General features: G+C 43.1%; 1 protein-coding gene and 1 pseudogene across 16 annotated transcripts in view; one reads left to right on the forward strand and one right to left on the reverse strand.

The window, feature by feature from the left end:
• The window catches only part of TRIM2 (tripartite motif containing 2), a 171,179-nt gene that overhangs the window by 49,172 nt on the left and 94,649 nt on the right, over positions 1 to 27,358 (reverse strand). For 9 of the 16 annotated variants that reach the window (XM_067736628.1, XM_067736625.1, XM_067736624.1 and 6 more), the window contains 2 exons: positions 6,954 to 7,138; positions 2,019 to 2,256 (listed from right to left, as the gene is read on the reverse strand). In XM_067736628.1, the coding sequence (XP_067592729.1) occupies positions 2,019 to 2,256; positions 6,954 to 7,087 (372 nt within the window). In that variant the 5' untranslated portion in view covers positions 7,088 to 7,138. Of the gene's footprint in view, positions 1 to 2,018; positions 2,257 to 6,953; positions 7,139 to 16,232; positions 16,347 to 16,386; positions 16,655 to 27,358 lie in introns of those variants that run through there. The other 7 variants (XM_067736619.1, XM_067736635.1, XM_067736631.1 and 4 more) reach the window with 5 other exon arrangements.
• On the forward strand, positions 9,917 to 10,015 carry LOC137224209 (U6 spliceosomal RNA; annotated as a pseudogene).

Here is a 27,358-nt window from a genome sequence, read left to right on the forward strand (position 1 = left end):
AACTGTTCAAGTCTCAGTTTCTTTATCTATAAAATGAAGGTAACCAGTACCAATTTACACAGAGTGGTGTGTGAGAAGCCTAGCATGGTGTCTGGCCATTTGTTTAAAAATATGTACTACTGACTTCTGAGAGACTGAATATAAAAATGCACACGGATCATACAAAAATAAAACTCTGACCCACAACTTGCCCAAGAAACCAACCCCCTTATCCACAATGAAACAAACCAGGAAGCCAGCCTGCGATAAGTCAGGCTGCAATCTCTGTTAACAATCCAAAAAGCTAAACAGTAACTTCTGTACCAATTGACCCCAAATGGCTAGGACTTGATAATTAACAGCGTCTATAATTTTTGTCCCTCTTCCGACTTAGGACCAACCAGAGAAAGCCAAATCTGCACCCCTAAGCAGTCACGTAGGAGTCCCCCTTCTAATCAGTTGGCCCCCAGCTTCCCCATGCCAACCACTCCCAATCAGGGCACAGCTGGAGCCTCCCCTTTTTTCCACTACAGAGCTTTCCCAGCTCCTCTGCCTGACTTTGAGTCTCTGACAAAACACAAGTGATGGTCTGACTCCTTGTTACAGCAAGTGCTGAGTAAATAGCCTTTGCTATTCCTCATTTGGTTGGTCTCTGTTTATATGTACACTTCCATGTGTAAGATGCTGTGCTGAGTGCTAGGGGTATAATGATGAACATGGTCCCTCCCTCTTGGAGCTCACTTTCTACAAGGAAAGCCAGCAGATACACAGCTGGAGGCAGGCAGAACACGGCAAATGTCATGAAGGGAATGAAGACATGGTATGATGGTGGGAAACCGGGTGTCAGAGGCGTTCTGCCCTAGAGAGTGAGCTAGAGAGGACTGCCTGGTGTAGAAATTTGAGCTGAGACATGGAGGATGAGAATGAGCTGGCCACATAAATAGGGAACGAAGAGCGTTCCAGGCACGAGGAACAGACAGCAGCCAGGGCCCAAGGTGGGAAACCACTTGGCAAGTTCGAGGAGGCCAGTGAGGCTGCAGCACAGTGGGTCTATGAGAGGTAGACCAACAGTTATTAGTTACGGCTAATAATTATTGCTTTGCCCTAGGAACCTCATGTTACTTCAGTGGTTTGATTATAGCAGTTTCAAACACTTTTGAAGTGGCCACTACATAAAGAAAAAAATGAAGTAAGCCATTAATTAGAAATCATGTTAATAGCTAATATTTATAGAGAGCTTACAGTATGCTTTCTATGACTAAAATATTTAATTCTCCAAATAATCCTGTAGGGGAGACTGTTATTACTTTCTTTCTGCAGATGAGGAAGCGAGACAGAGAATTGAGTACATTTCCCAAAGCTGACACAGGAAACGAGTTTGAGGAGCAGGATTTGAATCAGGCAGTCTGACTCCAAAGCTGGCAGTGAGCTGCTATGCAATGCTGCCTCTTCAGGCTACACAGCTGCCGTGAATCCATCGTTTGATGGTACACACCGGTCCTCCAGAGTGTATGATGGTTACTGTGTTTGCTGGCAGCAGGAAGTATGTTTGGGATCTACAGGCTATATAATCTCTGATCAGGGATTCACATAACTTCAGAGTATTTATGATTAAGGAATAGGGTCTAATGGAGCATGAGGAAAATTTCCCTCACAAGAAAAATAAAACACTGTAAATAACATTTTAATAATCATTCTCACTTTGCAGAACTTATCTACTATTAAATCTTTCTCCATAATTTATTACACAGATGTTTGTGGGTCAAAGTATGCCCAGCTTACAAACAGTTGTCGGTTTGCTCTCCTGGGGAAACCAATTTGTGCTAAGTCGGCACAATGGAGACTGATCTTATTATTTAAATAAATTGGGTCAGAGAAAGGAAGCAGGCAAAATAGTCTGAGGACAGGTAAAAAGTGTTTTCAATCACTCATTTTCCAGGTGGAGTTCTGTTTCAGTGTATATACCCTCTGATTGACCAAAGCCTCCCCAAATCGAGCAGCCCCTCGGCCCAGGCAGTGCCTGCCATCCGCTCACTTACATTCCCATCGTGGTTTGGGCAAGAGAGAGGCTTCCCCGCAGCCACAGCGGTGACTGTCTCCAGGATGGAGGACTCCTCAGCATTGCTGCCTGGAGTTCGCTGCAGCACGTCCATCAGGTTTGTGATGAAGAAGTTGTTCTGGAGCGCGGCCACCCCCTTCTCGGGCAGGATGGAGGTCTGGCGGCACACGGGGCAGGAGAGGGTTAGACTGTGGGCGGGAATGTAGTTCTGCAGGCACCTGTCGCAGAAACAGAAGCGGGGCGGTCAGCACAGTGGGGCTCCTGCAGGGGCTACCAGACAGGGTCTCGGTGACTACAGGGCTACTTTGCATAACTTCCGTTGTGGTCTCCTTCACTAGGAAAAGATTAGTTCTGAAGTCAATAGGTCACCTCACATTGCACCAGTCAACTGATCAGATAATCTCATTTGGTACTGTTTCCTCGAGCTTTGCCACACAGGCAAAGTGTGGTCCACAGGTGCGCATCACTGGCCTCAACGGGGAGCTTGGAAGAAACGCAGACTCGCAGGACCCACTCCAGGCCTGATGAATCAGATTCCCAGGCGATGTGTATGCACATTTAAGATTGAGAAGCACTGATACCTAGTATGGCGTTCACGAATTTGTGGACTTTTACACAAATTGGAAGAAACATGTCACAATTTTTCTGTTAGCGCTGAAACTCTTTTTACATACAAAATCATAAGCAGATTTCAGATGTTAAAAACACATCGAAGTGGAAATGTTTGTTTGAAACAGGGACGGGACACCCAGAGTCCCACCAACACCATCTCTTCTTAAGAGCCTCTCCTTAAGAGCCATCAACTTAATTCATTTAATTAGCGACATGTATGGCTGATACAGTTGACCCTTGCACAACGCGCAAGTTAGGGGCGCCGACCCTTGGTGCAGTGGAAAATCCGAAGATCCCCGTATAACTCAGAGCCAGCCCTCCAGTTACCCAGTTCCTCCACATCCGGGGTTCTACACCTGCAGATTCAACCAACCACAGATCTTGTCATCCTGTAATACTGACTACTGAAAAGAATCCGCATATGAGTAAACCCATGCAGTTCAAACCTATGTTGTTCGGGGGTCAACTTTACTTCCAGTAATCCTGTGATCACTTTTAAATGTATGAGGAAAGACAGGCAGAGAGAGGGTAAGTTACTTGCCCAAGGGACTTAGGCCGTCAGAGGCAGAGTGGTTGCTCAAACGCAGGCAATTTGGCACCAGAATCTAAGCTCGACATCACTACAACGTTTCCCAGTTTCTCCAACGAATTTGAAAACCTCTGATTTCGCCCCATTTCTCTTATTTTGCAGATGGGGAAACTGACATCAAGGAGGTTAAATGACCTTCCCTATGCCACACAGTAGATCGCACTGAATCAATACCAGAGAGGAAACAGCTTTTGCTAAGGTCACTCACTAGCAACATCTAAATCTAATACACATTTTTTGATTCTGTGATTCATCAAGCTTGAGCACTGCCTCCCCACCCCTCCTTTTTATGAAACTTTATCTTTCCTTGGTTTCCGATACCACACTCACCTCGTTCTCCTTCTGCCTGCTCTCTTTTCTACTGAGTCAATATAGTTTGGAGTTAATCAAGGCTTATCGTAAGCCCTCTTCTTTCCCTGGGGTATTATATTATAATGCACGATAAGCATAACACTCTCATATTTATGTTTCTTCCCACGGATGCCTCCTCTGAGCCCCATAACTGTACACCAACTGCTCTCTTGACATCTCCTCTTAGAGGTCTCACAGGTCCTAAAACTCAACATGTTCAAAACCAAACCCACGATATTCCCGCACGCTGTGTCCACCCATCAGTGAACTGCACCTCCATCCCTTCATCTAAGCAAACCAGAAGTATGAGTCATTCTAAAAACAGTAATTCCCATACTGGTCTTCACTGTCCACATGCAACCCATCACCAAAGCCTGGAAATTCCTCAGTATGGTTCCAGCCTCCCCAGGTCTCTTCATCTGTATGAAGACACCCTTGCTTAGATGTCTGCAGTCGCCCTGCCCCTGGTATAATGCCATCCACCTTGTAGCCCCCTCACCCTTCTCCATACTGCAACCAGAGTGACCTTTTCCAAATGCAAAGCCGACCACTTAAATCTCCTCCCCCTCACATCTAAGATGAAACCCTTCCATGGCTTCCACTGTTCTTAGAATGAAGACAAGGATCCACGTGTGGTAATACGGATTACCCACCTATATGATCTGGACCTATTTATTTTCTGTCTTTTCCCCTCATCTGCTGCACATTTGGGCCTATCTAAGTTCTTCCAAAGTGTTATATTCCCTTTCACTCTATACTTTTGCACATACCTGAAATTCTTTTCTTCTGCTCACTCCCCTTTGCTAAATTAATTTTTCCTCCTCCTTGGGATTTCTGCCTATTCATCACTTCTGCAGGGAAGCCTTCCCCGATTAGAGCAAATTCCCCTATTACGTGGTTGCCTGTGTACTTCTGGTATATGGCCCTTGTCACTGGTTTAATCTCATTAATCTGAGTGAGTAGGTGTTTAATAACTGGCTCCTGCACTTGGCTGGAAGCTTCATAAGGCCAGGGACTGTGTCTGTGTCCTCCAAGCCCCACTGATGGCATTTTAGAACAAATGAGAGTAAGAGAGCGGCTGTCCACTGAGCAGCCGGTGTTTGTGCCCAGCAGGAGATGGAGGTAAGGGGTCCTGGGTCTCTCTGTGACAAGCTGTGAAGTTTTGTCTCCACATAAACCAAATTTTCCCATCTTAGGGAAAGTTGCCAGCACCTTCCAAAGGAAATCAGTTCAATGTGCACGATGCTAAAACAATTTCAACACATAGCATTCCCTAGGGACTGGCCATGGTGGGATCCGGAAAATCTCCAGCAGTAGCTACTGGATGGGGAGTGGAAGTGGCGTGGGCTAGACCTAATTGAGAGGGCAGGAGGCCAACCCCAGGCAGCCCGGAAGGGCTGCTTCTCACCTGCAAGAGCAAGGAAACGGGAGCCAAAAACAGCCTGACGAGACACTGAACACTGGGGAATGGGGCCGCCCTGCTAAGCTCAAGCTTAGCTCTCAGCGTCATGTATAAAGAGTGCCCAGCTATGTCGACTGCTTCCTCTCAAGTAATGCCCTTACCACGTGAGCCCAGGGACCCATGGACAGTTAAAGCTGGTGGTCATGCTTTAGCTACATCCATTGAGTGAGGGGGGAAAAAATCACTCTCCATTTCGCCATTTTGGAATATGAATTTTAAAGTACTTAAGCCAAGGTATAAAATTATGAATAAAGTACGAAGTATCAGTGCCCTATATACCACCACTTAAAACAAACAAAAAACTGTACACACACGCACACACACACACAACCCCACAACAACCCAAAACAAAGAAAGGAAAACAAACAAAACACCACAACCACCAGTAACAAATCCACCTTCTCCATCCATCCATCACCACCAAAGATGTAGTTATTCTGCTGCAGTTGAGACCTTCCAAGGTAAATCAACTCAAAGAACGTTCAATGAGATAACAAATGTACCTTAAACTGGATGGTAAATATAATTACCATTGATCTGAAGTCATCGGAAATACCAATTTCCTGTTCTATGATAGGAGGTAAAAAGTTTTAACTATGTATTAATTAATAAATGAAAATGTACTTAATAAACTGCTATAAAACATAATTAACGTATTTGTCTTTAAGAAAAATATGTAAACTTACTAGGGAAATACTAAAATTAGACCACAGATAAACTAATTACCAACAACATTTTTTTTTTTTTTGCAGTACGCGGGCCTCTCACTCTTGTGGCCTCTCCCGTTGCAGAGCACAGGCTCCGGACGCGCAGGCTCAGAGGCCATGGCTCACGGGCCCAGCCGCTCCGCGGCATGTGGGATCTTCCCGGACCGGGGCACGAACCCGTGTCCCCTGCATCAGCAAGGCGGACCCTCAACCACTGCGCCACCAGGGAAGCCCCCAATAACATTTTTTAATGCTTAATTGCTGATGGGGTAAGTTGAACGAGAAGGTAAAAATATGTTTTGAAGACTGATTAATGTAAAAAACTATTCAAGAAATTTTTTAAAAAGAAGTGTTTTCAAAAATAAATAAATTTTTAAAAATAATAATAAAAATAATTTTAGTTTACAAAAAAAAAAGAAGTGTGTTTTCATATGTAGCAAACTGTATATTCAGGTAATTTATAATCATTTAATGTATATAGTTTTTTTTCTTTATCCGAAACATCATAATGTTCAAATATGCCATTAGTGTGTGTCTTCTGAAATACCTGTGGAAGAAAGCCCCCTCTTTTCAACTAAGCCCTCATATATGTAGGTATTTTACCTGATTTGTTATATGGGAGAAAATGATAGGGTTTTTTTTTTTAAGATTTTTTTGATGTGGACCATTTTTTAAAGTCTTTATTGAATTTGTTACAATATTGCTTCTGTTTTATGTTTGGTTTTTTGGCCACAAGGCATGTGGGATCTTAGCTCCCCAACCAGGGATCGAACCGGCACCCCCTGCATTGGAAGACCAAGTCTTAACCAATGGACAGCCAGGAAAGTCCTGAAAATGATAGCTTTTTAATTGGCCATCACCAAAAATCCACCATGAGGGATCTATGGTTGGCAAAAACTGTTTCACAAAGAACAATGGGAAAATTTTAAAATTTTTTGAATCTTAAAATATTTAATGTTCCATCTCCTGTGGAAATAAATCAGTAGCTATTGGATTGCTTTCTCCCGCTTATAATAGTTCTTTGAAATAAAGTACATTCTTGGCAACTCATGATTGCGTTTCTAGATGTCTATCAGAAGGACAAAAGATTTATTGTCTCCCATAGGTAACTGTAGAATTCTGGAAAGAACCCCTTGGCAGGTTGTAGGAGGTCAGTCTGTGAAACCCCCTTCTCTGAGCACAGAGGAGGCTTACCTCTCGCAGAAAGTGTGCAGACAGGGGAGAACCTTGGGATTCTTGTACCTTTCCAGGCATATACTGCAAATCAGAAACTGCTTGTCAATCTGGCGCACCACAGGACTTGGGATGTTGGTGGCTTCACTTGCCATCCTAGACCACTGACATGGGGGGCCGGCTGTCTTTGACCCTGCACGCTGCCGCTGTCAGACAGAAAAACCAAAACGGAAAAACATATAATAATCTGCAAATGCAAATCAATCATTGGTTTATTCGCTAGAGGCATTGTGTTATGAATACAGGTAGAATTCCATGTTGTGACCTTGACATGGCTATAACCAATCCTCATCGCTATAGAGGGTGTACAGTGAGGGGCCTATTTGTAGATCAATAAAGTAATCACAGCTTCAGCATGCAAAGAAAACAAATTAGAAGGTATGTTGTACAGAGAGGTAGCTTGCTGGGAGACTCACAGATATAGAGAACAAACTAGTGGTTACCAGTTGGGGCAGAAGGGCTATAGAGGTGGGGGAGTGAGAGGTACAAACTACCGGGGTTGAGACAGGCTCAAGGATGTGTTGTACAACATGGGGAATAGAGCCAATATTTTGAAATAACTAAATGGAAAGTAACCTTTAAAAATTGTATTAAAAATTAAATTACTGCAAGAAACAAAGGAGAGGTAGCTTGCTGGGTTTCAAAGTGGGGGCAGCTGAAGGGATAAATACTTACATAGTCCTGCCTGTTCATGCCTCCAGCCATGACTGTATCTGAATATATATATATATATATATATATATATAGTCTTATTATAGTCTATATTAAATAGAATAGTCTTACTAGGATAGAATGTGTTTTCCCAACTATTATACTTGAAGGGGGTCAAAATATGCCACTCCCAAATAAGCCACTTTGATATAAGGATTATTTTGAGCTGAAGGTGATTGAGAAGCAGCAGATGAGGAAGAGCCCTCTCCCTCTGCCATCTGCCTAAAAGCAGGACACACATTTCCCATTTGTAAAGGTGCCCCACTCTCCCATACCAGGAAGAGAAGAAGACTCTTAATCACCAGAGAGGAGTATGCATAACAAACCTTACTAAACCACCCTTATCTACCATACATATACTGGCCCCCTTCCCACAATTTACTGCCCCTTGGAGTCCAAACTCCCTTTTCCTTTGTCTAGTCAATTCTCCATAATCTGTGGTCTTGGGTCTAATGGCCTCTTCTTTTCCGTAAAGAAAAGTAAATGTAAATTTTAAAATAGTAAAATATAAAATGTAAAATTTAAATTTAAAATGTAAAATTTAAAATAGTAAATCAATGAAGTTTAATAAATATAATATATATAAAATTTAAAATGTAAAATTTAAAATAGTAAATTTAAAATAGTAAATCAATGAAGTTTAATAAAATATATATTTTATTTTGGAAAAATGAAATATCAATAAAATGTGTATACCTTTTTCTCCTGATATCTGTCTTTTGCCAGTTTAATTCACAGGCTTCAGTTACAGAACTTAAGTGTATAGAAGAAAAGTGTTTCCTTCCCTACATACTGTTAATATCCAGGAATGAAATAATTAGAATTTTTCATTAAAAACTTTGTATGGGGTTCAGAGTATTTTCTTCAGAACTAAAATGTGTTTGCCATGGAATGGGGACAAAAGCTAGAGGTAGTCTCTATTATTTTAAGAAATGTCTGTTGGTATTCGCGTGTGGGTGTCTGAGGGCCTGGTGAGTGACTTAATTCAGAGGAGGTTTCAAAATGTGAAACGTCAGGCCAGAAAATGAGAATTGGAAGAGGGTAACAGAGAAAGCAGAGGGCTTATGAAAGAATAAGGGAGGGAAAAACTACAACATAAAACATAGCTCCATTTATCACCTTAAAGAATTTCTGGCTTGTATCCCAAAGGGGTGAACCAAAGCTGAGCTAAAACTCACTACCTAATTTTCTAAATATTTTGCAAGGTGTCCACAGCCTCTTAATTCCCAATGGAAATGCTCTTTCCAAAAAAACAGTAGTTAAGGTTCAATATGACCCTAGGCAGGAAGTAGTATTATTCCCATTCTATAGATTTTTTAAAACCGAGGCTCAGTTAGGAAGTTTGCCAGAATGCAAAACCCATGACATTTTCACCCCTTAAACAACCACAATCCTTGACCTTGGGTTTTCAGAAAGCTGTGCTATGGAAGCTTGGTTTACATATAACATTTTAACTTGGCCTGGGACCTGTGTTTACAGAAACAACAATTCCACATTTTCTAAAGAAAACACTCTTTTCCAAATATAAATGATGGTCTTCTTTCTCCCCCACCAAATCACCAACTTCTAAAAAAGCATGTCAACTTTTCTCCAGAAAATTCTGCTATTTACACATATTGGAGTATAGTTACAAACATGACACACCCCTTTTTCCAACTCTGTGCCTTCTAGGTAAGTTCTCTAAAGAGCACGATTAATAAACAGATCAAGCTTGCAAAAGCACCTGCTGTACAAGAGTGTCACGTTCAATCGGAACTCCATGCATTAGTTAAACAGCGTAGGTGTGACATACCTAATTAGCCAGCATTATCTGCTGACTCTCATAGACTGTCTTCCTAAAGAACCAGAGTAGAGAATGATACCCACTGATTGGATTAAATGCAGCTCTTCTCTCAGGAGCTCAAAATGTTGGCACATTGTCTGCTTTTCTTTAACTGCATCCCTAAGACATCAGCATAGGGAAGGAATGGATTTGTCTGGCTTTAAGATAAGGAAACCTAAGCTGAGGGTTTAAATGACTTGCCCAAGGTCATCCAGTAAAATCAGTGAATCAGAAAGCTCGGATTTCAAGATTTCTGCCTTATCTGATAAGCTCATGTTACCTAATCTTAAGCAAGTTTAACACTTTCCTGGCGCGTGCGTGCGTGCGTGCGTGCGTGCGTGTGTGTGTGTGTGTGTGTGTGTGTGTGTGTGTGAGACATAAAAATTGTAAAGTGCTCACTTCAGCAGCACTAATACTGGAACGATACAGAGGATTGGTTTGGTCCCTGAGCAAGGATGACACATCAATTTGTGAAGCGTTCCATATTTTTTAAAAAAAAATCATATTAAACTTTTCAGTTAAAATCAGTTAAAAAGAATTTTATTTTGAATAGCTTTTGAAAATGTTCTTTTAACCCTTCCAAATAATCAGTCATGTGGAGTATTGAAACAAGCAGGGAGAAAACATCATATTGGATTTTACTTTTTTTTTTAACCTTGAATTTTGGATTTTTGGCAAGGAAAAAACATTTGTTTTAATCAAATGATATATGTTGACTAAATGAAATTTCCTGAGCTGACATTTTTATTCTCCAAAGTGGAAATAAAAGACATTTCATTCTAATTTTCACTCTAATTTCATGATAATTATTGTAGTGGGTGAGAGTAAGTCTTTGTTAGTATTGTTAATTTATATGGTAAATTAAATTTACTCATTAGCAGTAATTTAAAATTATGACAATATTACAACCTTTCACAAGTGACCTGTTGAAGACATCTGGATTTCAGGACTCCCAGAATCAACACAAAAGGTTTCCAACCCCCAAAGAGCCCCAAACCAAGATTTTGCCAGGATAAGGATGGTTCCCTGAATATAACTGGACACCCACAGTAGAAAGGAATTTGACTACTCCTGAAGGGAAAATAGAGGCACGGGGCATGCTCAGAAGCACTGTGGGAAGCCTTCTATCCAACGGAATATGCCACAAGGAATGTACACGAAATATCCGACAGCTTTTCATCACAGTGTTTGGGCACACCACAGTTTCTGGTCTCCTTTGATTAGAAAAGCTGTAAATACTTATCTATACTCTTGGCTGTTCTCCTTTCCCCATCTTGGTTTCTGAACTGTCAAAGATCCTTCTTACTCACATAACCAGCAGAAATAAGTGTATGATGATAGAGATCAGAATATAGAACTGCTCTTCTGGAGATCTGCAAAACTAATTCCTAGAGAGAAACACATGAAAACACACCTGGCCGGACTTTGTCTCTGAAGGAGCCAAAATGCTTTCGGATGCAGGAACTAGTACCAGACACGTTGACAAAAGGCCAATAGAAAGGAAATGATACAGAAGCGAAGGCAGGAAGAGCCATTTTAAAACTACACAAATAGCCAACATTAGTGTAATATTGACATGAACCAGCTATGAGAGCTCTTGTGTGGGGAGACCAGCTGAGGTTCCTTGTCGGCGGAAAACCAAAATGCTGCTTACAGAGGGGTTCACTCTCCTCTCCAGCTCTTTGCTTAACATCACTTGACCATTCTCATCTGACCATTCTGTTTCTAACTGAAACTTGCCCCTATCTCCTAGCACTTGCTACCACCCCCATCACCGCTCTGTTTCTCTCCATAGCACTGGTCTCTCTCCAATTCAGTGTGCAACGTATTTATTTGGCATATTGTCTCCCCTCCGCCCACCAGGATGTAAAATTCATGAGGGCAGGGATTTTTATCTGATTGCTCTGCAGAAGTCTCAGCACCTAGAACTATGCCTGGTACATAGTAGACACATTTTTTTTTTCAAATGGACTGAACAAATGAGGTATAACATGGGAACAGACTCGGTCCCAGTAGCAGAAAAGAGCAGCACTTGCTGATCTCATGTGAACATTTTCACTTGACGTCAGACATTACCTGCCTTCCTAAGCGATAGTCTAATGCTTAGCAACATAATCCATGATCCAGAGGGTAAATATTTAGTGACGTATTTCAACACACTCACAAATGCAGGAAAAGAAATTGAGAACTATTGAAGACACATATGCATGGAAATAAAAAAGTCTAAGGAGGTTGACATATAAGTTCTTTATTAGTGGAGATTTGCCAACTAAACACAGCTTGTGTGGGTAAAAACAATGCAACCATCACAAAACAAAATCCTTGGGCATAGAAAAACCCTGTCCCAGCATTTTTTTTCCTCACGTCATCTCTTGGTATTTTGCCCGGCTCGCTTTCTCAAATCTACAACTTGGTGGAAATTACAACCAAATGGAAAAGAAGAATTTGATAGGAGGAGATGAAATGACAGAAAAATGCCCGCGTCCACATTCCAAAGTTGAAACCGTATTTCCCATTCCAAATTACACCACTGAGATCAGAAAACTTTCCAAACCCTTTATTTCTGACACTAACGTGAGGAAGAGGAGGAAAAGAGGATGGAAGAGAAAAGACAGACTGAAGCATCTTCTGGAGAAGGAGAGGGAGTTTGTGAAAGCTTGTCTGGCCGGGCTAGAAAACATGTTTGGGAAACAGGTCAAGAATCCTTAGGAAAATCAAATTTTAACATGTGATTTGTGGGCAAGAAGGAGCATATTTGATTATAAATCATCTTAAAGGCACTAGATTCCATTTCTATTGTTTAATTTTATGGCATTCCTGGATTATGGCTTCTCTTTGTTGCCACTTAGCTGAATTTATTTATGAATATATTTACCTTTTTTATTGTGGTTGGGTCAACGACAGTGGTGCGGCCATGCTAAAATCAGTTTCCCAAGAAGTTAAAAATCTTCTTTTACATTTATAGAAAGTAGATCTTCAACCACTAGGATTATCTATAACTCCCAGTATGCTACCTTTTCCCTGCCAGAGCAGGTGGTACCTCGAGCTCAAGGCACAGATTAAAACACAATTTTAAAAACAAAGTATTTTGAATTTTTCAACTTTATGAGCATACTATTATTCACCTTCAATGGGATCGGCAGCGTTACTGAGGACTCAACCAGAGGAAAGAAAAGAGGACGATCTTCAGTGAAATTAAAACAGGGTGACCTATTTGCAGTTAAGTCAAGCCTCTATCCCAAATGGGCCATTTTGTAAATTAGAAAAGCCAGATGCAATATCTTTCTTAACAGTAGGTGTGTGAGTGTGTGGGGGGGTGAAGAGGGGGACCTGAGGAGGCCGTCCACTTTAACTTCTGTCTCCAGGGAAGGATGTGCCCAAGCTCTCCAGGGGCTCTCCTTCTCTCCAGGGTCAGATGTATGACAGCTTCCCTAGATTGCTGGGATTTACCATATGCAAGTTGATTTTTACGCCATGCCCCAACTTGTCTTTATAATATTTATGCCTGTTTCCCCTACCTCTTTCCTTAGTAGAGATAACTGTTTGTAATTACCTTCTTCATAAAAGTCCTCACCTTTTGTAGTCAGTTCTTAAGATTTGCTTTGGGTTTTCAGGACTTTCCTGGTGGGGCAGTTGTTAAGAATCCACCTGCCAATGCAGGGGACATGGGTTCGAGCCCTGGTCTGCGAAGATTCCCACATGCCACGGAGCAACTAAGCCCGTGAGCCACAACTACTGAGCCTGCGCTCTAGAGCCCGTGAGCCACAACTACTGAGCCCACGTGCCACAACTACTGAAGCCCGTGCACCTAGAGCCCGTGCTCCACAACAAGAGAAGCCACCGCAATGAGAAGCCCGCGCACCACAACGAAGAGTGGCCCCCGCTCTCTGCAACTAGAGAAAGCCACGAGCAGCAATGAAGACCCAGCGTAGCCAAAGATAAAAATAAAATTAAAAAAAAAAGAAAGATCTACTTTGGGTTTTCTAAGTTCCAGAAGGCTGGCCCTGTGTGATGAAGTGTTAAGTGGTCAGGCTAATTGACCTTCACTTTACAGTGCCCTGGGGCAGTCAGGGTGAGTGGGGTCTCCTCCCCCCACATTCATCACCTTGCCAAGTCTCTTCCCTTGCTTTCCTTGGGGACTACACAAAGAGGCTGAATATTCTGGGAAAGGCAGAGGGCAGCCAGGGCCCTAAGCTCTGGGTGTTGGGTGAGGTTAGTAAGAAGGGGGAAGAGAAATGCATTTCACATCAGAACTTCAAAAGACACAGTCCTACAAAAACAGCAACCCCCTCTTTTTGCCCTGGTGGATGGAAGCATATTATTTAAATCTGTTGTTTATTAAAATAAATGTTTACTTAAACTATTAAGTTTTCAAGAATAATAATAAAAAGCACGTAACAGAGGAATGGAAGCTACTGAGAATATGAAGGCGGAAGAGGGCAAATTAGGAAAAGGTTGACAGACTAACATGCAAAAGGCAGGAATGAATGGCTCCTCCAATGATGCTATTTGAATAATTATATTGGGCTTCTTTTTCTTCAGTATTTGGTCTAATCTAAATTTTCAAATTCTAGAAGGAAACCTGATCAGTTAAATTCAAACAATATGCATAATAATAATATTCAAAGAACCCTAAGAGCCAAGCTCATTATAGAGCATATTCTATAAAATCTACACTAAAATTCTTACATAAGTAATGAAGGGGCACAGATGGCATCAGAGATTTTTTTTAAAAAAAAGCAATTACAGGTGTGTGCAAATGAGAATTTTGCCACAATTAGAAGTAATTCAGTCACTTTTTTTAAAAGAAAAAAACCTGACAGTAAATAATTTGGTAGCAGTTTTTTTTAAAGTTTGAAAGTACTTCTCTTCTATACATATCAATAATACACACAAATGTTTGGTTAAAATCTTAGTTTTATCTGAGAGATAATGAAAAAAGGCACATGGGAGTCAAAAATTAAGCTCAGTTAAATTTTTTAAAATTGCCACATATTTAGGATTATTTTTCTACTTAAGGATAGATAAAAGAAAGTCATGAGTTTGGAGAAATTAACGTCTAATGGTATCCAAGTGAAGGACATTTTTATTTCTGAGTAAGACAAAGAATGAGTATTTTTTACTTCATTTCACAAGCAACAAAATCCACTCAGCTTTCGTTATCATATAAATAAAACAATTAAGTCATCTCAGGATTATAATATTAACTATGGTGAAAATATGTATAGATTTTATTCTCCATTTTAAAAATGTGTGGGTTATATATATGCTACATTCCTATTTCTTGAAACAGCACATTCTATCAGAGAACATTTTTACTTCAGCCGTGTTTTAACCTTTCCGACGCCGATTCCTTGTGTCTTTCTAGGAGAAAATTGGAAAGAAATACTTAGAGGTTTAGGAAAGGCCACTGTTCTCATCTCTGCAACAGAAAGCTGCTTTCTTGAACCACAGCACACAGGAAACTTCTCATTGTGTGCTCGCTCGGGTGGGGCGTGCATTATTTAACACTACAGTGGCTTGGGAAAGATGCTGCTGAAGCATCTGCCCGAAAATACTGAAAGACACCAGAAAATAGGTTCACAGTAGGCAGGAGTGAATCCTAATACCTAAGAGATCAATTCAAGCAACTGGGCAAACAAATGGCTCTCCTTACGTATTCTAATTAAAATAAAAGCAAGAACAAAAAACCTCTAACAATTTATTCACGAGGAGTAAAACTACTGTAAAACGATCTAAGCCAAAGAACCGAACTAATAATTTTTAAAATGCCTCATTCTGAATTGAGATCCGTTCCTTAAAGCTGTGACACTGAAACCATCGTTTAAGACAGAAATATCATTTTACCTTGATGTTCAGAAATCTACTGATTAACATTCAATTTTTAGTTTAAAATAAATAGCCTTCCTACTTGCTCTCCTAACCCGCCCCCCGCCCCCACCAAATAAGGAATAACGACAGGGTGGGGCATCATTGTTTCTGCAAAGATGATACAAAATGAGACCCACTGTTTCAGGAAGCAAACCTAAGGTCCAACCCAAGTTTTTTTTTTCTTTTTTATCTCCCTTCTGTGTAATGCTACCATTGAACTCCACCCAGATTTGAGCCTATTTCAAAGGCAGGGAAAAAAATGTCAGAAAAGACCCCAAATGATCTCCTGCATATTTTCTGATTATCAATGGCATTCAGGATTCAGAGGGTCGAGGCATGCATTATGAATGAATGGGTTTCCAATGGTAACTGGGAACTGTGGCACTCAACCCCAGGGTTCTCTAACAGAGGACACAGTGGGGGAAGGGTCGAATCACAGCCTCCTCCACCCTGGGGTACCAAGGAAGGAATCCTGCAAATTAAACACTTCATCCCCATCTTTGTACCCAGCAGAGAGATGCACGAGGAAAACAAATCTTATATTTAAAATAGGCCGACATACACATTAAAATAAAGACTAGTAAAAATAAAGATCTAGTCAGATCACATTAGAAAAGTGATAAGAAAAATCCTGCATGACTTTCTCCCTATTCTTGTTAATTTGATGCTTTTGTTTAAGCAGAGTGGGGGTCTCCCTCTATCTTATAGTTACAGAGCATACAGCATCACCATGAGAGAGAAGGGGTGGGGGTCTCGGGGAGCCAGAACGGAGACAGCAGAAGAAATTAGTTATTCACCTGGCGTAAGACTAAGCAATCCGAACATTTAGGACCTACCCATTTCTGCAGACAGACTAATTAACGAGGCAAAGAATTCAATCCTCCCCGGCCTGGCGCTGCAGCCCGCGACAATCCACAAGATCAATGCACATTTCTGCTAACATCTCAAGTTTGGAAACACCATGCAAAGAGACTGGTTAAAATTCCCTACCATGCAGTGCAGCCATCATCAGAAGCCCAGCATATCTTCTGCTCTATGGAGTGATGTGCCAGCTCATGAACAGAAGAGAGGAAGAGAAAAATGGAGGAAATAAGAGGAGGCTCAGGAAAGTCGGCAGGAATGTTTCTGGGTCATTAACAAGTAGGAGACCCCTTTCGGTATTCAAACCAATCAATCTTTATCTTACAGGACATCTTTTTCTCACTCAGCGTCTGTTGAAAAGACTGCAGCAGACCAAGCAAGGGATTATGGGATAGGGATGCAGCAGCTAGCTGCAATGAGATTCGTGGGTGGCTTGCTTTCCCCTCTGAGTCAGCAGTCAGCTGTTTCCACGTTCTGGTGCTGGGCCGCTGGGGTCCATCACCAGCATGTGGCTGCACGGTTACCAGGGGGAGGGCTGCCCGTGCACATCTCCCGCGCCACGCAGCCGGGACAGGCGCTGGGTTACAAATCGTAAAGAGGGTGTGCTGTTAAGTAAGCAAAAGGGGATGCAGTGGGATCCCGGATCCCAGAAAGAAAACTAGGCACACGGGACCTCAGTACGAAAATTTCAAATTTAGAGGAGTGTTTTGGGTGAGTGTGAGCACACACTCACTTTCTTTAGTAAGAAAAAAAAGGGGGGGGCTATTTCCTTAGACTTTTAAAGGAGCTTGAAACACCAATGCAAATTTTAAAAACGCAAAACAGCCCAGTTCAACAAGCCTCTACTACTCTTGATATTTACCCAGAAAAGGGTCTATAAAATACAGTTCCTCAAAGTCAGATAATGCAAATGACATTTCTCTGCTTTTTGTGGTTCTAGTCATTTACAGAAAAATCATATAAATCAACATTTACTTGATTCAGGGGGTGAACAGAACCTTTTGTTTTTCTGATGATGCAAAAGTTTTCAGTTTAAAGGTTGAGAACCTTGTCAAACTTGACATATTGACATAACCCCTATAAGGTCATTCAACTGATTTTGAAAAGTTTTGAATAACATAAAACTGACCAGAAAGAATATTACAAATAAAACTTTAGAATTAAAAAATCTTACATATCAGAATGGAAGTCATAGTCATTCCCTTTTCTACAGCAATGGAGGTAGGGAAACCTATTGCATTCTATTCCTTGGTTAGTTACTAGCTTAAAAGTAGACACGAATCATTTTCTTTAAATAATTAAGACCGAATTTGCATATTTGATGACATTAATATTCATCACGTTCTTTCCATGTAGTCAGGCATTGCAGTGAGCCCTGTGAAGGGGCACTCAGCTCTGCAGAGGGGAGGGGGGTCACAGAGAATTCAGTCAACTTCACAAACTCGGGAAAATGCAGACGTGCCAATTCTGGCACGCTATTCCGGGTGGTACATAGTTCTCAAAAGCTCAGGTTAACACCCTGCGTTAGAAGTTTGTTTTGTTTTTAACAGCTTTATTAAATATAAGTCACACGCTGTACAATTCATCCACTTAAAGTGTACAATTTCCAACATTAAAAAGTCACAAATAATAAATGCTGGAGACGGAGCAGAGAAAAAGGAACCCTCCTACACTGCTGGTGGGAATGTAAATTGGTGTAAGTCACTATGGAGAACAGTATGGAGGTTCCTTAAAAAACTAAAAATAGAGCTACCATATGATCCAGGAATCCCTCTCCTGAGCATATATCTGGAGAAAACTCTAATTCGAAAAGATACGTGCACCCCAATGTTCATTTCAGCACTATTCACAATAGCCAAGACATAGAAGCAACCTAAATGTCCATCGACAGAGGAATGGATAAAGAAGATGTGGTACATATATATATAATGGAATATTACTCAGCCATAAAAAAGAATGAAATAATGCCATTTGCAGCAACATGGATGGACCTAGAGATTATCATATTAAGTGAAGTGAGAAAGACAAATATCATATGATACCACTTATATGTGGAATCTAAAAAAAATGATACAAATGAACTTATTTACAAAACAGAAAGAGACTCACAAACATAGAAAACAAACTTATGGTTATCAAAGGGAAAAGGCAGGGGGAGGGATAAATTAGGAGTTTGAGATTAGTAGATACAAACTTCCATATATAAAATAGGTAAACAACAAGGTCCTACTGTATAGTACAGGAAATATATTCATTATCTTGTAATAAATACAATGGAAAAAAACTGAAAAAGAATATAATTGAATCACTTTGCTGTACACCAGAAACTAACACAACATTGTTAATCAACTATACTTCAATTAAAAAAAAAAAAGCTGTACCCTTTAGCTATCACTCCCTACCTTCCCATACCCCACAGTCCTAAACAACCACTATCTATCTCTATAGATTTCCCTATTCTGGCCTGTAACATGAATGGGATCATAGAATATGTGGTCCTAGGCATCTGGCCTATTCCACTTAGTGTGACATTTTCAAGGTGCATCCACATTGTAGCATGTGTCAGTTCTTCATTCCTTTATTTGATTGAGAAATATTCCATTGTATAGATATAGCACATTTTGTTTATCCATCTGTCAGTTGATGGACATTTGGGTTGTTTCCACTTTTTGGCTATTATTAATAATGCTGCTATTGTGTTTGTGTGGACATGTGTTCTGTTCTAGAAAGTCACAATTTAATTAGAACCAACTTTGGAAACTACAGACAGGCAAACCCCACTGCACGTTACAATGTCCTCTTCCTAAGACAGGCCATCACAATGGTCCCTGACTTGCCAAGACAGGAGTCCCCTCTTCTCATGTGTGTTTTCTGATGAAATTTACTGACCACGATGAATCCAGTAGCCAAATTCTTCAAAAGTGGATCCTCCCCTGTGACGTTCCTCTCCCCTGACCTCTCTTCTTCTCTTCTTCCACTCAACCCAAACTCTGGGGCATACAACTGGACTGAGTCTCTGTTCTCACAAGATGGTAGAGAAGTGGGAGAAATCCTTGGTCTTGTTGCTGGGCTTGTAGTCAGAGAAGGTTCACTTACACTCTCAGTCATTCATTCCAATGAACACTTACTGAACGTCCAGCATGTGCCAGGCACTGAGTAGGCACTGAGGATACAGAGAATAGACTGGTTTCTCAGCCCTCAGGAAGGTCATAGTCTAGTGTGGGAGATGGATTAGTAATCAGGCAATTGCAACTGCGAGTGGTAGATGCCTTGACTGATGGCCATGGCTGTTGGTATAGAAGGGCTCAGTTGCTTCCTGAGTTGTAGTCTGCTTGTATTGGGACCTTATGCAGCCAGAGTGTGAGGCCATAAGAGCAGAGAAGAGCCCAAGACCCTTGGGATTGAGTCTGCTACACACCTTACTGACTTCTTGGAGCCGTCTTGCCCCTCCCCAGGGTTTCCCTTCAGTTGAATGGACATTAGAGAGCTAACCGTCATCAGCCAGTTTGACTGAGATGTACACTCGGGAAGTGTACAGACACTGCGTGTGCATAAGAACAGGACAGGTGCTAACTGAAGTGGGTTTGGCAGGATCCTGAGAGATATAGAGCTCTGAAATTTATTGACCATGTATTATGTGCCAGGTTCAATTCAAAGCCCTTTAATATACCATCTATCTATCCCTAATCAAGGACGTTTCCCCTAGAAAGTAAACTCCTTAGGATGGCATATAAGGCCACTTATGATCTGGCCTCTGCTTTCCTCATTTTTTTCTTCCCCAATCATCCTCTGGTTCCTAAGTCATGCCACCATTCATTTTTTAGCAGTGGTTCTCAACCAGGGAAGGGCACCAGTCTCCCTGATGGAGTGGTGAGGTATGCATTTGTAAATGGGAAGGAGCATTTTTGACTGTCATATTGATTGTGTGTTTGGGGGTGGGAGGGTGGGGAGGTACTGTGACATTTCGTGCCTGAGGGCAGGGATGCCTGCCATCCTCCAATGCATGGGAGGGTCTCATACAAGTACATTTGTCCCCTCAAATTGCTGATTGCACCCCCTTTGAGAAACACTATTCTCTAGGTTCACACACCACTTGTTCTGAGAGGAATGCTCATCCTCTCCTGACTCCTTCACCTAGTTACCTCCTTCAAATCCTCCAGAACTCAGCAAAGACACCCGCACTCTAGGGAGGATTCTCTGCGACTCCTCCAATCCCAGACCCTCCCACCCCCGTCTGGACTGGGTATCAACCCCATGTGCTCCATAGCATTCTTTGCTGAAAATTACTGACAGCTCCATCTTTTACCTCTAAATCCCCAGCCCCTATGCAGTGCCTGTCACATAATAGGTGCCCAATAAGTAGATGCAGAATGATGGACGTCCTTCTATTGATACAAATGGATGAGTGACATAACATGATGTAAAGGTAAACGCTCATCTCAGAATTAGAAAATAGTTGGATCAGAGACCATTAGGGAAAGGCAAATCTTCATATCTGATTGCTGGTTTAGAATTTAGAAAGCACCTTCATAATATAAAGCAAAGCAAACGCAGAGACCGAGTGTAACAGGGAAGAACAAATCTGACTCCACATTAGCTCTTTTTTCTTTTACTTTAACCTCTGTATTCTATTGATTTTGCTACAAGTTAAGAATGTTGCCTATAGCCTGAAGTATGCCGGATAGTGTATTCTCAAGGCTCTGACCTCTAAAGGTATAACACTTTTCATATAGAGACAAAAAGTTGCAGAACAGAGCATAATATCTTGTTGGAGGTTTATAGGAACATGGTGACTGGATCTACGTGGACAGCTGCAAGAACAAAGGATTCTGGCATCAAGAGGTTTGCTGCAACCAAGCACACCCCGTCCCCTTTTAGTATAAAAGAAGACTGAATTCTAACTCGGGGAAGATGGTTCTTTGGCACACTAGTCCACCATCTTCTTGGTCTGCTGTCTTTCCAAAGTCACTATTCCTTGCCTCAACAACTCGTCTCTATTTACTGGCCTGTCATGCGGCCAGCAGAACAAGCTTGGACTTGGTAACAAGAGCAGACTTATTATTGTTTTAGTGGAAACTGAAGTTCAGAAAGTTTACAGGACCAGCCCAGAGTGGAGTAGCCATTAAGCAGTAGAGGTGAATTAGAGTTCAGACTTTGTGACTGGCATAGTTCCGCTTTCAGTGTGCACAATGCCCCTGAAGGATGGGCAAAAGCTGAGACAGTTATCAGGCAATTCCGCAGTGGAACAAAGCCAGCTGATTAGAGAGGTGATGTGTTTCAGTGAGAGAGAAATACAGTCAACTAGGGGGAGGCAGCCTGAAATCAGGAGCCTATAAAGTCTGCCCAATGCAATTATCATTTAGTTTTTTTCTTTTTTTTTTAATCTTTGCTTGCAAAAGCTTTTATGAAAATTGTTGCCAAATGGTCTTCTGAAAGAAGATGGTAAGGAAAACTTATTTCCTGCCTTCAGTTCAGGCTTGAGTGAGTGGAGAAGAGATATTGTTAGGATGGATTTCACAGGTCAGCACCCCACGTGGGACCCCTCAGAACCAGGCTCTTCCAGCCAGTCCAGACTCTTTGCAACCAGTTTGAGAGAGTGGTTTGGCTTGGACCCCAAGAGGCTCCTTCCTCTCTATTGGTAGAGGCTGCAGAGACCCTCCCCCAACATTGGGGGTTAGGGGCCATTCTTTAGTGGCCATGGGGAGGTCCTAGACCAAACAGGACTGTTTGAAAATAATGGTGATGAAGCAGAATGGATCTTCCCTTTAAAAATGTCCTTAAGAAGAGACATGGTCCAAGTTGGCCTTAACCTAGAGGGATCCTGCGGATAGAAATAGAGTCAGCTCACCCAGTTACAGCCCAGGAACTCACACGAGAACTGGTCTTGGGATTACCATGCAATTTGGGGGAGGGGGTGGGGATTACCATTTAATGTTATATATTTCACAAATAATTATGTACCAGGTGGTATACTAGGCACCGATGACACAAAAATAAATAAGACATGAGCAGAACCTCTCAAAATCACTCCTGGGGACAGAGTTTTCTGCGTCCAAGCCACAGGCAAGTTGACTGGGCCTCAGGTGTCAGGACAGGCCTTCCCAGACAGGCAGAGTGTTTGCAGTAATGGTGACCCAGATCAAGCACCCTGATTCCCTGTCCAGTATCTTAGCATCCCCTCCAGATGCCTGTGCATTTCTAGGGGGTGCTGCTTAATACTGATGACATAATCCAGGCAGGGTCTGCCCAGCACAGAAGAGAGGGAGACCCATCATTTTCCTTGATCTAGGCCGTATCCTTTTATTATGACCTCTGAGTTCATTTTACCTTTCTTGGCACTTGTGTCATGTTGAATCATATTGAACAGATAATTAAAATTCATGCCTAGGGGCTTCCCTGGTGGCGCAGTGGTTGAGAATCTGCCTGCCAATGCAGGGGACACAGGTTCGAGCCCTGGTCTGGGAGGATCCCACATGCCGCGGAGCAACTAGGCCCGTGAGCCACAACTACTGAGCCTGCGTGTCTGGAGCCTGCGCTTCGCAACGGGAGAGACCGCGACAGTGAGAGGCCCGCGCACCGCGATGAAGGGTGGCTCCCGCTCTCCGCAACTGGAGAAAGCCCTCACACAGAAACGAAGACCCAACACAGCCAAAAGTAAATATAAAAAATTAATTAATTTTAAAAAAAAGGAACTCCAAATTGGTCTGGTATAATTTGTTCATATGGAACATAGGATGCTTTCTTTTCTACGTGCTTGTAAACCATCCCATTAACACTCCCCTATAAAATTACACTTGATAGAGTTCCTTAGCTTACAATTTGTGGGTTTGATCTTTGTAAATAAAAAGTATATTTGCCCACCTCCAGTCTTTAAGAAACTCACCTTTTCCCTAAGATCTCATAAAACTCAGGATCTGTGATTGGGCAATCGTGGCTATGTATTATTTAAAAAAACCTAGAATGTCATTTACTGAAGCCAGGGGATTTAACATTTATTTAGGGCAACTGAATTTTCTATTTTTACCTACTGTATTTGTTTCCTAGGCCTGCTGTAACAAAATACCACAGACTGGCATGACTTATAACAGCAGAAATTTATTTTCTCACACTTCTGGAGGCTAGAAGTATAAAAATCAAGGTATCAGCAGGGTTAAGTTCCCTCCAAAGACTCTAGGTGAGGACCCTTCCTGTCTCTTTCAGTATCTGATGGCCTCAGGCACTCCTTGGCTTGCAGGCACATCACTCCAATCTACTTTTGCTGTTACATGGCTATCTTCTCCCTGTACATATCTATGTCTTCACATGGAGCTCCCGTCCCTGTATCTCTGTTTTTTCTTCTTATAAGGATGCCTGTCATATTGGATTACGGCCCACCCTTATAGAGTGCGACCTCATCTTGATTATATCTGCAAAGACCCTATTTCCAAAAAAGGTCACATTCATAGGTACTGGGGTTTGGGACTTTAACATATCTTTTTGAGGGACGTAATTCAACCCATAACGCCTACTGTGGGTAAAAGGCTAACATGAGGCCTGGGCTGACACAGGCCCACCTGAAAATGACCTGGCTTTCCCACAGCACTGTTCTCTCAAAAATAGAGTTGAGATAAATGGAGAATGTTATATCTGCCTTGTTTCTGGTGTGCATTAGTGGAGCTGTGAGGTGGCTGCAAAACTAGGATGGCACAAAAGGTTAGTGGGATAAAGGGACTATGACTTGTGTGTGTCAAGGTGAGTGCTACACACCCTGGCTCTCATCCCTGGTACATACCCCAAGTGGGTGAGGAGCAAAGAAGCTTCTGGGCCTCCCGATGAGATGAAGGTGCTGTATCTCCTGCTTTGCCTCCTTTGCCAGTGCTTACTAACCATATTATTAAATTAAAGCCTCTTTGTGTCTTGTGAGTCTGATTGGCAGCTTGAACCCACAGCTGTGCTGCTGGCCTCTCCTGGTCCGAGTTCCTTCTTATTAGCCCCCCGAAGCCCCTTCTCAGCTTCAAGATGTCCTATGCACAGAAGACTCAAGCAAAACACAAGGCTCTACCATTCGGCATACATCAGACACCCCAGCAGCATGCTTCCTCTCCGTTATTCTTTGTTTTGGTCTGACTATGACAAAAATAACAAGTAAAAGCAAGCAAACTAAGTGCTCTTTTGTTTTGCCTTCTTTTGGCCTGGCTTTTTTTTTTTTTTTTGCGGTACGCTGGCCTCTCACTGTTGTGGCCTCTCCCACTGCGGAGCACAGGCTCCGGACGCGCAGGCTCAGCGGCCATGGCTCACGGGCCCAGCCGCTCCGCGGCATGCGGGATCTTCCCGGACCAGGGCACGAACCCGGTCCCCTGCATCGGCAGGCGGACTCTCAACCACTGCGCCACCAGGGAAGCCCTGCCCTGGCTAATTTTAAGCTGACTGCCGTGAGTATTCCTGGAAGATAACCTCCCAGTCCTAACTCTGGATCCCTAGTTATACCGATGCCCACACTGATGAGCACAACAGGACCCAGTGTTGTTTTTCTCTTCATCAGTTTCGTGATTACACTTTTCATTTGGACAATTAAATTCAAGTCAGTGCCAAGTTCCTGCTTGCCTCAGCGGTTTACCTTGTTTAACTAATCACTGCAGGGGCTCTGACTACCAGGTTGAGATTTAGAGTCACGGATCCTAGGTAGCAAATTTCCCTCGGTGACTGCCCTGCCAAGGCTGCAGAGGCCGCGCCCAGACCTGAGCTGGGCGGGGCCGGCAGAGCCCAGACCTGAGCTGGGCGGAGCCGGCAGAGCCCCGACCCGCAGGCGCCTGGAGCCGGGAGCCGGGGGTGGCTGATGTGGGTGCGCCGCTGATGATGCCTTACTAGACGCTGACTTCCTCTTCCCCATGTTCCTTCCTCTCTGTCCCATAAAAGGGATTATTTTTTAACCAACATGTAGTTCAGACAGAACCTTACAAAAGTTCATGTCTGTTGACCAAGTAATTCCGCTTCTAGAACACTATTCTAAAGGAATAATCACAGATACGGGCCAGTCTCCCACAGCCCGGGCTTCCCAGGCCAGGCGGAGCCCGGAGAACATTCACCGGTCCCCACACCACCTCGTGGTGGTTTCTATGGCAACAGGCTCCTCCCCAAGAGGCCTTCTGCATAGAGGCGTCCGCGCCTCAGCTTATATTTTAAATCTCCTTCCGCCCCCCCCCCCCCCCCACACGGAGGTTTCCTTTCCTAACCTTATTTCTCACCGGGAGAAAGGACGACTCTATAAAATAACTGATTCAAGTGGTGGCCATGGCAGCAGCGCCGGTGGGGGTGGGGGGAGGAGTCAGCCTTTTACTGCGGCGACAGAGTTCCAGGGATCGCTCAGGCCCGCCCCCTCCCGAAATGTGGTTGCGCCAACTGCGGCCCTTTGCCATCCCCAGGACTGCGGCTCTCCTGCCTTTCTCCCGGCTGGGTTCCGCATCTGAGCTAACGTGACCAAGGTGCCACGCAGTCAGGGGGAACTTTCGCCCGTTAACAGGCCTGAGTTTCCTGAGGGCTTCTAGAGCTCTGTGCTCTAACGCGAAGGGTGGTACTACCGGAGGAGGCTGGGCACCTGGGCAGGGGGAATGATCTGAGGATGGTGGAACTTGGCATCACCCGCAGGAGGCTGCCTCCCCCATACCTTTAATCAGGAGAGAGTATTTTCCTAAGCAGCGAATGCGGCACACGCCACACTGGTCACCTATATTAGAATCATGCTGCGAATGTCAGCATGAAGCTGTAATTAAGGCACAGGCTCTGGAGACACATCTGTATTGGCTCTGCGATCAGGCTGCTCCTTGCCTCTGTAAGCTCATTTGTGAACTATCACCTCACAAGGCTGTCGTGATGATTAAATGGTATAGCGTGTAAGTGTCTTAGCACCTTGCTCAATGCACAGCGAGTCTCAGGTAACTATGACCAGGACAGTGGTGGAGAGTATGGGCCTAGGGCCAGGGTGGGTTTGAGTCCTGGCTCTAACAAATATGACTTTGAGCAAGTAATTTAACCTCTCTGTGCCTCAATTTCCTCCTCCATATAATGGGGATAATAACCTAGTTCATTGGGTTATTGTGAGAATTAAATGGTTTAGTCTATGAAGAGAACCTACCCCAGTGCCTGACACGCAGCAGTCAGTTCATGTATTAGTAGAGCAGTGGTACTAGCAGTATCACCTCTATTAGATTTGAGTTCCTTTAGGAATGACTAATGAGCCCCTTTTGTATTCCTAGAGGCTGGCTTGTGTAGGGATTCAAAAAACATTTATTTGAATGAATGGACTAATAATATACTACTCCCCATTAAATTCTTTTCTTATGGCAACTAAAATAAATCAAGAAATGAGAGTGGGCAGAATCATGCAAAATCAGAAACAATGTATCTATCTACTTTTATCATCCGGGAAGGACAGGCCTCCCTTGGCCTCGGCCACTTAGCATTGCTGTCTCCCAGCTGGCTTTGACACAGTTGAGGAGGAGGCTGCGGCGCTACTTTGTTGCTCTGGGTGAGTTCTCACACTAACTCCCAATCTCAGGTCAGCCCCAGGAAGGAAGAGGTCTCTGCTCCAGCTCCCTTGCCCCTCGTTCTTGTGACAAACAGCCCTGGTACCTTCTGCTGGTCAGCAGCCAGTGGAAATGAGTCCTCATCAACCAGTTTCTCGCTTTAAGAGTCAGCAGCCTTCTTGGAAAGATAAGAAGAGAAAGGATTCCTTTTGGCACCTTTCCAAAGTTTTTCCCTTTGATGAAAGTCATCCTCTCTAAATGTAAGAACGGGAGGCCTCGCTTTCATGTCCTCCTCTGAATGGACTTGCTCTGAATACCGACGGGCCCAGCTCTCTTCTCTCCCTCAGCGGTTGGCAGTGTGTCTGGGCTGGATGCCAGGAAGCCACGGTGCCACTAGAGGCGAGGGCATCGGGGCAGGAGAATGGGAGTAGTTAGGCCGCAGCAAAGGGGTGTGCACACCAGTCCCGTCAGGCCTGCCCAGCCCAGGGCGTCCTGTAAGATCCGTACCGGGTGAGCCACCTTGGTGCCAGGCGGAGCCATCCATGGCCTGAGGGCCAGTGCCGGAGGCATCCCGACTCTTCCTTGATAATGTCTTTCCT

The sequence above is a fragment of the Pseudorca crassidens genome, chromosome 4, assembly GCF_039906515.1.
Source record: "Pseudorca crassidens isolate mPseCra1 chromosome 4, mPseCra1.hap1, whole genome shotgun sequence".
Classification (NCBI taxonomy): Eukaryota; Metazoa; Chordata; class Mammalia; order Artiodactyla; family Delphinidae; genus Pseudorca; species Pseudorca crassidens.